The 10,625-nt window shown below is 49.5% G+C and overlaps 1 protein-coding gene across 11 annotated transcripts in view; it reads left to right on the forward strand.

The window, feature by feature from the left end:
* LOC102944722 overlaps window positions 1-10,408 on the forward strand; it is a 38,098-nt gene extending 27,690 nt beyond the window's left edge. For 5 of the 11 annotated variants that reach the window (XM_037910487.2, XM_037910490.2, XM_037910489.2 and 2 more), the window contains exons 11-14: window positions 1,000-1,113; window positions 2,601-2,807; window positions 3,762-3,855; window positions 5,161-10,408. In XM_037910487.2, coding sequence (XP_037766415.1) covers window positions 1,000-1,113; window positions 2,601-2,807; window positions 3,762-3,855; window positions 5,161-5,224 — 479 coding nt within the window. In that variant the 3' untranslated portion in view covers window positions 5,225-10,408. The remainder of the gene's footprint in view (window positions 1-999; window positions 1,114-2,600; window positions 2,808-3,761; window positions 3,856-5,160) is intronic. The other 6 variants (XM_037910491.2, XM_043523705.1, XM_043523703.1 and 3 more) reach the window with 2 other exon arrangements.
* Window positions 10,409-10,625: the final 217 nt, after the last annotated feature.

Here is a 10,625-nt window from a genome sequence, read left to right on the forward strand (position 1 = left end):
CTGCAAGAGACTTGTCAGGAGCTGGACTATGTTCAATGGATTTCCATGTCTCTGGCTCATTGTGATGCCTCACACCCTGCCAAATAATCCATTATTTCAGCAGAGTCTTAGCCAGAGCCTGCTTGGGGAATGGGTGGAACTGCTTCCCCTGGCTGTGGTCAGACAGCTGCCTCAGTCCATCAGCCCACTGGGGAGCATGGCTTTCCCCTTCCCCTATCTTGTGCAGTATTTCCAGGCTAGGAAGCTTGGGACTGGAGTTCTAATCCCCTTGCCTTGTCTTGTTTCATTGCCACTAGCACCTAGGTTACCATGGGGTTAGGGAGAATTCGGTAAAGCTGGCATACAAGTCTATGGAAAACCAGAAAAGAGGCCCACATACAGGCAGAAATATCAGATGTTCCTATAAATTAGAAACCTCCTAGGGGAAAGGGAGTGAAGCTCCTTATGAATCTTGGAATGAGCCCAGCCATTTGTGGTGACACGCGACTGTAAATCCACATCAACATCTCTGCCATGTCTGGCCTGTAGAAAATCCAACTCTCATCCCAGTCCCTGAATTCAGTGGATCCATAAATGCCATGGACAAACTCAGGCCAATACGAGGAGGGTGGAATCCCCTCACAACTGCTCTGCCATTTTGTCCTCTTCACCCTCTAACTGTGGCTAGTTCCAGGACCTCCCACCCAAGTAGTAACCAGCCCCAACCCAGCCCCAGGATGAGATCAGTGGGGGAGGAGATAGCTCAGTGGTTTGAGCATTGGCCTGCTAAACCCAGGGTTGTGAGCTTAATCCTTGAGGGGGGCCATTTAGGGATCTGGGGCAAAAATTGGGGATTGGTCCTGCTTTGAGCAGGGGGTTGGACTAGATGACCTCCTGAGGTCCCTTCCAACCCTGATTCTCTATGATTCTATGAAGATGGGATGCTTTCAGGGTTGTATGGCTGTAGACTAATTGCCAGGGCCAGCTTCATTTTAATAACATCTCCCCTTCCTCCCCTAGATTGCTCTATGTGGACCCCAAACCCTGAGAGGGTGCTTGACAGCATAGAGAAGGTATTAACGAAATCCATAGAGGAAAACTGTACCTGCGGCGTCTCCCAGTTCTACCTACACGGTCAGTACCAAACCCAACCACCTTTACCAAAATCCACCTCATATTGCCCTTCCCCTGTTCCCAACCCCAGTGCAGCCCAGCCGACATACTCTGACTGAAATAAGGAGGATGGGGCACTTTTATCTTCCTGGTGTGTGGAGAGCGATGAACGGGCAGCCATTGGTGATAAAGGAAATGGTCCCTTCCCAAACCACATGCTTCACTTAGAGGCCTCTTGCATTGGCAGTCTGAGGGAATTCCTGAGTGTGATGCATTAGGAGGGTCTGACCGACAGGAGGTAGGTGGCAAAGGAAGTGGCAAGAGGCAGGATCTACCATTAGGGAGAGGAACATGAGGGAGGAGGCGGGTCTGATGTGAGTTTCTCATAACCAAGAAATGGCCAGTGCTGCAGGGAGGATGGGGAAAACTAGTCTCCTTCCTTCCTGCCATGCTGCAGGAAGCACAGGGAGAGTACCAGCACCTCGCAGGAGGTCTGCAAAGTGACCTGCCATTTGTGGCCAACTCCCACCGACTCTAATGGCAGTAAAGCACTGCTACTTGTGCCTTGGGAAACACTCCTGCTCCTAGCTGGTTAGCCTGGAACAGGTATTTTGATATCAGGCTTTTGCCAAATGCCTTCTCTGAACTTTGGCTGGGATTTGGCCAAAGCATCAACCTGAAGCCAATTTTTTGGTACAACCCCCTCTTGGAGTGTCAACCCAGAGTTCCGTGCATGGTAAAGCTCATCAAAACTGTGGTGAATGTTAATGCAATGTAACCAGGAGAGGGGGCATTCAAAAATCTGTATTGAATGACTCCCTAAACAAGCATCATACATGAGCAGAAATGGTCCTATAGACTCTATCCCATTGAGGAGTTCATGAAATAAATTCAAAGGCCTAAATGTTCAGAAGAAAAATCACTTTGGGTGCCCTCCTTGAAACATCTTAAAGGGGCCTAATTTTCAGATGGCAGGTGCTCAGCACTTTCTGGAAATCAGTCCCCGTGAAGGCTTCAGGGATTGGGCCTCCCCTTAACAGAGGCACTCAGAGTTACTTGTCACATCTGAACAGGTAGGCCACACCAGCTCTGGAGACATGTAAGAACTATTGCTTTTCAGGAAGTGAATTGCTCATATTTTATTTTGTAAAGCTGGTAACTTGGAAGCTACTTTCTATCCATGTCAGTTTATCAAGCTGTATCCCTATTGGCCTTTCTACATTGAACCAAGCAGAGAGGGCTTAAAATTGAGCTCGGAATGGGAACCTGATTATGGCCTGGCCTATCACCTCTCCAGAATGAAATCTGAGATGGGCTGATGGAAGGTAGTGCCCTGATGGAGCTGGGGGCTAGGGTTTGTGTTTGCAGCACACTGGTTTGGATTTGATGGTGGTGAAATCTCATGAATTTTTGAACCGAGATAGAAATGTTGCAGATTTATGGGGTGGGGAGGAGAAAGGCAGCCCATCCAAACTGAACCAGAATCTCTTCTTTTCCTTGCCTCCCAGCAGAGCTCAACTTCACCTGCACAGACTCCATGTTGCAGCTTTCAGGTCAGGTGTGGGCTAAGTCACCAGAGCAGCATCATCTAATCCTAAACTGGCACAGGGACTTCACCGCCAGCCCTCATCCCTTTTCTGTGGATGGGAGGGTACTTAAAACAAACAAAGAGTGTGTCGCTCCGGACAATGCAGTGTCAACGTCACAGAGTGGCTGTGAGTAAAGGGAAAACTGGCACAATGATTCGCCCACAAGCTCGAGTGCTCTGGGTCTAGAATGCTAGCTCTGTAAAATATCCATGGTTGGATATTCTACAGAGCTGGCATTGAACGAGGATGGGGGGGAGGGGGGTGATCTAAAGCAGGTGACATCTAGACCCTCATCTCCACAAACTGGTCTGGTAGAAGCCACTGGGGCCTGGCCTGAGAGAAGTAAGAAGATTCAGCTTCTCTGAAGTTAAAGGTGACATGCTCGTCCTGTCACTTCTGTAGTAGTTTTGCAATGTGCAGAACTGAAAAAGACCATGTCTTTTCAGAAAGCAGTGTGATGGATGGCATGCCTTGCTGGAAGGCACTCTGCTACTCTGACCATGGGCACGGTATAAGGCCCTGAATAGAATACAAAGGCCTTGCTAGGATACAAAATTAGTCACAACCCGCACTGTCTAACCTGCAGTGAGTTCACGTTCAGCAAACCCTAGCCTCAGGCAGCCAAAGCAGCCCAATAGCCCTGCAGCCAGTGGCATGCACTCCGAAGAGCACAACCAATGACCCTCCCTCCACTTGGAACGTTGTCCTGTTTGGTGATGGCACAGCAATGCTTCATTGTAGCCCTTGGGATACGCCTGATCTTACAGGATTCAAAATGGGGGGAGGGCTCCATATGGGGCTGTACCACCACGTCTTTTGCCCGCAGCACCCCAGTAAAACAATACACCGCCCAGGACCAACAGCAATTCAAAGAGGGTTACAGTTAAAACAATAATGCTGTGTAGTGAGTTTTTTCCAGGGACTTGAGCCCAGTGAGGTGAAAAGACAGGGCTGTATAGGTCACTGATGCGTTCACTATAAGGAACCTTGCTCTCCTGAAGTGCAGTATCTTCTAGATGAGCAATACCTTACATAATTTCAGCCAAGTCTCCACCTGTCTCCCCTTCTCTTTTCCCACAGCCTCCTTCCAAGCCTGGAAAATAGCCCTCTCTGTCCTGGGATCTATCCTGCTCACACTCACACTAGTCGCCGTAGCCATCTCTTACTTCAGAAGGTAAGAAACCATCATATCTGCCCATTGCCTTATGTACCGGGGGAGCCACGAGTGACTCCTTCCCTACCCCATCATATGCCAGTGATCCTGCCCTTAGTGTGGGGCTTAATGCTCTACCCAAAGACCTGTGCACTCTACAAGAGGCTGGACATAAATTGAGTGGTGGGGATCCCCTGGTGCAGCAGACTATAGCTCCTCCATCAGTTTCAGGTCATCTTGTAATGGAAGGTTTCCAGGAATTCAGTATATGATCAGTGTAAAGAATACCATGAATGCCATATTAAACTCAGTCCATTTTCTGCTGCTCAGAATGCTTGTACTGATAACTTCTGCCATTATGTTTTGGCCAGGGGAAGCTGGAGGGCCTGGTGACGGTAGTGAAGTGTGGGGGCTCCTGGCACCCTGGGTTGGGGTGGGGACTCTTAGCACTAGGGAGGAACTGCCTCTTCTCCCTTGAAGGGCAGGAGAGATGTGACTTCCCACTTTGGGGGACTGATGCTAACAACTAGTTCCCGTCTCTGACTGTTGCCAAGAGTCTCAATCTCCCTGTTTCAGAATGGTAGCCGTGTTAGTCTGTATTGGCAAAAACATCTTCGTGTTGTTAGTGTGGTATCACTGATAGATAGGCTCTTGGATGGCTTTGTGATGTTATCCACATTGAAAGCTCTGAAAAATATTGTATTTTAAACATTATTTGTAACTAGAGCAGAGAAGTTCTTTTCTCACTAACTCTTCCCCATTTGTTCAAATATTTTTATTTTGTATATTTGACAGGACACCATCTAATCAATTTTACTTTCTCCCAGTCTACCATGGGCTGAAAAAATACTTAAATCTGAATAAGGAAGGAGAAAAACCCTTTAACATTTCTTTAAAAGGAATTTTAGATATAGCCTTAAAAAATAATTCCTAAAAAATTAGTCAGATACATACTCAACTTGAATATCTTGAAACTAATAATGTTATATGCATTGCTGTTAGAAGGCCTCAGAGTTAACACTCATAAGCTGAATGGGGATAGTGGATACCTCTGAGCTTTGTCTGCAGACTTAGGAGAACAATGGTGTCCACTAGTTGCATTTAGTTCATAGTTGGAAGGTTGTCAGCATAACTATAAGGACTAGGAGGGTTTTTTTAAATGAAGATTTGGGTTAGCTTTTATAGTAATTCTAAAGCCAGGGCAACAGAATTGCTGAACATGAGACCCTGACTGTATTAGGCTGCATGCTTAGGGGCTCTCTCTTTATCTACCCTCTATGAAGGAGCAAAGCAACTAACCTTCTCGCATTTTCACACGTTTTTTAGACACTCCCTGAATTACACCACCATTGAAATGAATGACTGCAGACAGATGGCAGCAGACTTCTAACTCTTCCAGGAAAAACGTCATTGGCAAGATCCATTATTCTAGGGGTGGGTGGGGCTTGCATCTCAAGGTGAGTGAGATGTCTGTCCAGTACCCTCCCTGACACTAGGATTGTTGCATAGACCCACTCTACAGCGAGAATATAATTTTAAATGTGAAGTGCCTGGATTATTTTTTAAACTGAGTGGTCTACAACTGACTAAAAGATTTAAGAAATGGACTCTGAGGATTTCTTCTCACCAAAGCTTGTGGTGGATGGCGAACTTGAAAGGCCCCGAGCTGCAGCAGGATGGCTGTCCCCATTGTGGATGGGCTGCTAGACTGGGGTGAGGAGAAGACAATAGTGTTCCCTAGTCTTCTCTCAAGACAGATTTGGTGCCAGTGTAAATCAAGTGGTGGCAGCTTGCAGGGGCATGGGAATTGTCCCAGGCTCTAGTCAGCTGGGGAAAAGATTAACAGAAGGACAGACTAGTTTATCCTGGAAGTTGAGTCCAGTTCTTATTCAGCCTGATTGCTGCTGTACATGTGAGTAAAATGTGTTACTCCAGTGGATAAACAATCTTCCTTAATCTTTTCTGTTCCAAGCTCATGTTGGATGCTCTAGGCCTTTCAAAGGCCCTGCCATTCTGATGACAGTATAGCAGGGGCCAGAGGTCTACAAGCCTAAATGCATTAATATGAAGATGGGATGATTTTGCTTGTGATTGATACATAGTTTGCTTCTAAGGTGATCTGGATAGAACTTCTCTGGTTGAGAATCTATTATTTCTGCTCTGTGAGGGCCTTGGCTTGACTGTGTCTAACCCCTAACCCTGTAGGATTGTTTTATGCCTCAAGCAGTGTCTTTGGTGCAAGACATTCCTCTCATTCCTAGTCCTGCAGCACTGAGAGCTGCCTGAGCAGGCAGGCAGTGGAGCAGCCGCATGGCAGGGGCAAGACGACAGCCGGGTAGCAGATTTCCTCTGGTCCCTCTTCAGTTGGGATCTCTTGCCTCCACTGAGTGAACAACTCAGGGCATGTCTACACTTACCTCTGGAGCGATCGATCCAGCGGGGGTGGATTTATCGTGTCTAGTGAAGACACGATAAATCGACCACCAAGCACTCTCCTGTCAACTCTGGTACTCCACCGGAGCGAGAAGCTTAGGCGGGAGTCGAGGGGGCAGCGGCAGCAGTTGACCTACCAGAGCGAAGACACTGGAGTAAATAGCTCTAAGTACGTCGACTTCAGCTATGCTATTTTCATAGCTGAAGTTGCGTAACTTAGACCGACTTAGCTCGCCTCCCTTTCCCCTGCACTCTGGACCAGGCCTCAGTATCAAACAGCCGGAGCTCCCTAACTGACGATTGCGGATGTGGCATGCTACTTGTGCCCTCTACTGGTCAAACACTATACCAGAATGTTCAAAGTCCTGGGTTATCGTATTTCATACTCCTACTGCGCTCACACATTCCTGCAAGAGTAGACACCCTGCATTATGTACGTGCTCAGCCCCATGTGACAGTCCCGCTCCAGGCGGCATTGCGTCCTCACCAAGCCCCATGCGACAGTCCCGCTCCACTCTGGGTTACGTACCCGCCCTGTCCGACAGTCCCGCTCCACTCCGGGTTACGTACCTGCTGAACCCCATGTGACAGACCTGCTCCAACCCGCATTACGAACCCGCCCAGTCCCATCTCACAGTCCCGCTCCACCCCTCATTATGTACCCTCCCAGCCCCATGCAACAGTCCCACTCCAGGTGGTATTGTGTCCTCGCCAAGCCCCATGCGAAAGACCCTCTCTAGGCGGCATTGCATACCTGCCTAGCCCCGTGCCACAGTCCTGCTCCACCCGTTACGTACCTGACAGGTCACAGGCCACCCCACGTTACGTGCCTGCCAAGCACTGCGCGATAGACGCGGACCACACCCTGTTACATACCTAAGAGGCCCCATGCCACAGTCCCGGTCCACTCCGCATCACGTACCCAACGGACCCCGTGCCACAGTCCCGGTCCATCCTGAAATATGTACCCGCTGAGCCCCGTCCCACAGTCCTGCTCCACCCCGCGTTACATACCCGTCCAGCCCCGCGTTATGAACCCAATGAATCCCATGCCACAGACCCGCTCCATCCCGTTACGTTCCCGCTCAGCCCCGTCCGACAGACCCGCTCCACCCCCCGTTATGTACCTGACGGGCCCCGTGCCACAGTCCCAGTCCACCCCACTTCACATACCTGCTGACCCCCTTGGAACAGACCCATTCCACCCCACGTTATGTACCCGCCCAGCCCCATCCAACGGACCCACTCCCCCCACCGTTACGTACCCGCCCAGCCCCATCCAACGGACCCACTCCCCCCGCCGTTACGTACCCGACAGGCTCCATGCCACAGTCCTGGTCAACTCAGCATCACGTACCCAGTGGACCCCATGCCACAGTCCCAGTCCACCCCACATCATGAACCTGACGGGCCCTATGCCACAGTCCTGCTCCATCCCACGTTATGGACCCGCCTAGCCCCGTGCAACAGTCCAGCTCCATCCCATGTTACATACCCGCTCAGCCCCCTGCCACAGTCCTGCTCCACCCCGCGTTACGTACCCGCTCAGCCCCATGCCACAGTCCTGCTCCACCCCGCGTTACGTACCTGCCCAGCCCCATACAATAGACCCGCACCAGGCAGCACTGAATCCTCATCAAACCCCATGCAACAGATACGCTCCAGGCAGCATTGTGTCCCCGCCCAGCCCCGTGCGTCACCCCACATTTCGTATCCAACAGGTCCCGTGCCACAATCCTGCTCCACCCCTGTTATGTACCCGCCCAGTCCCATCTGACAGACCCGCTCCACGTACCTGACAGGCCCCATGCCACAGTCCTGCTCCAGCCCATGTTACATACTGGCCAAGCCCTGTGCCACAGTCCTGCTCCACCCCATGTTCCTTACCCACCCAGCCCCGCGCTACAGTCCAGCTCCACCCTACCTTATGTACTCGTCAAGCCCCGTGCTACAGTCCCGTTCCACCCCACATTAAGTCCCCTCCCAGTCCCATTCGACAGTCCTGCTCCACCCTGCATTACGTACCCGCCCAGCCCCGTGAGACAGACCCGCTCCAGGCAGCATTGCGTCCCTGCCCAGCCCCGTGCGACATACCTGCTCCACCCCATGTTATGAACCCGCCCAGCCCCATCACACAGACCCGCTCCACCCCCCATTACATACCCAATGGGCCCTGTGCCAGAGCCCTGATCCACCCTGCATCACGTACCTGACGGGCCCCATCCAACAGGGCAAAAACTGTGGTGCCATCGTGAAATGCCCAAACAACAACTGGGAATCCACCTTGGCTGCCCTTCTTCCCCCCTCCTCAGTTGTAGTTTCCCACCCTTTCCACCGAAAGGCTGGAAACCAAGCAAACCCTGTGATCTACGATCTGCCCAGTAACAGCAGGGCATATAAGGGCCTGCACAGCAGAGGGAAGGGGCTGCCCTTCTGAGTGGCAGAGTCTGGAGGTGCTGCTGCTGCAACTGTTGGAGAGCACAGCAGATATCTTAGCTCTCAGTTGCCTCAGAGGAGTACGCTGAGCACCGAACTCTTTCATCTGGTTGCGGTTTCATCTGGTTCATCACACTTGCATGCAGAGTGTGTGTCACCAGCTGCCACCCTTTCACGGAGGACAAACGCACACCCATGACGTCACAGGTGGAGTACAAGCAGAGTCATCGCTGGGGCAGAGCTGCCAGCGCCTGATCCTGAGGTCCACTCTTTACCTGTAGGTTCCACCTACCTGGACGGAGTCCAGAGCTGTCTTGTTGTTGTGAGGGTCCCCAGAGCTGCAAGATTTGGTAGTGGTCCATTGATCCTCCATCCTTTTACCTGGGTCCCGTCCTAGGGGAGGGAACATATCCTCAGTCACCATCAGCATACTGCCAGTTGTTTACTTACCTTATATCACCTATTGTGGGGGTCCTTGCTTTACCTGTTGTGACGATGTTGCCTCTGGCAGGACACAACTGAGAGTATCAATTCAGGACAAATTGCTTAGAGCAGGGCAGTCACAGCCCAAGGCTGGGTTTCCTCCACTTCTAAGGCACACCAAACCAGCCAAAGAGAGAGGACTTCGGTCTCACCCCAATGGCTAACCAGAAGTCATACAAGCAATTCCATTAAGCACTCCAGTTTTCCAGTATCACCACCAGCTGCCACTTCTTATAAGGATGAATGGTTATGAAAACCAATACACCAGTAAAAGAAAAAAGGATTCTCCCAATCCCAAAGGGCCAAGCCCCAGACCTAGGTCAATATACAAGTCAGATCTTACCCATAAATCACGCTGTTGCCAATTCTTTAGAATCTAAAATCTAAAGGTTTATTCATAAAAAGAAAGAAGAAGTATAGATGAGATTTGAAATTGGTTAAATGGAATTAATTACATACAGTAATGGCAAAGTTCTTGGTTCAGGCTTGTAGCAGTGATGAAATAAACTGCAGGTTCAAATCAAGTCTCTGGAGTACATCCACAGCTTGGATGGGTCATTCACTCCTTTGTTCAGAGCTTCAGTTTGTAGCAAAGTTCCTCCAGAGGTAAGAAGCAGGACTGAAAAAAAAAAAAATGGAGGGGTTTCCAGGGCCTTTTATATCCTCTGCCAGATGGAAGGACACCCCTTTGTTCTTACTGTGGAAAATCACAGCAGCAAGATGAAGTCTGGAGTCACATGGGCAAGTCACATGTCTATGCATGACTCAGTTCTTTTACAGGGAGAGCAGCCGTTGCTTACATGCTACCTTTAAATGTTCCCAGGAAGACTTTTCATGTGGATTGGAGTCTTCCAAGGTCCACTGTCAGTTAAGTGTTTCTTGATTGGGCACTTAATCTGCAAATTCCTTTCTCAAGAAGCTGACCAAATGCTTCACTAATGCTACTTAGAATCAAATACATTAAGATACAAGTACATAGCCAATATTCATAATTTCAACTACAAAATTGATACATGCATACAGATAGCATAATTATAACCAGGAGATCATAACCTTGTCTTAGACACCTTATTTGACCTCCTTTATACAGGATTTGGTGCCTTTACAGGACCTTGGTTGCAACAACGATCTATACATTCACAGTTTGTGTCAATAACATTTGGTTTACCTTGTTTAGAACTGTTGATGGTTTAAATAAATACCTTGGTTGTTTTCACCCACACATCCTAGGGTTTTTTTGTTTGTTTGTTTTTTAAGGGGCTAATAACAAACCCCAATGATAGATGTTCCTCTAGATTGGTTTCAACAGTTTGGCAACCACAGCAGGACCCCGTTTTTAGTTTGTTTTGTCCCTTTTTATTTTGCTGTGACCGCAACCCAAGAGTTGCATGGTTGGATCTCTGTGCCGCAGCGCACGCAGGGACAGGGATCATTGGGTA

This window comes from Chelonia mydas, chromosome 10 (assembly GCF_015237465.2).
Source record: "Chelonia mydas isolate rCheMyd1 chromosome 10, rCheMyd1.pri.v2, whole genome shotgun sequence".
Taxonomy (NCBI): domain Eukaryota; kingdom Metazoa; phylum Chordata; order Testudines; family Cheloniidae; genus Chelonia; species Chelonia mydas.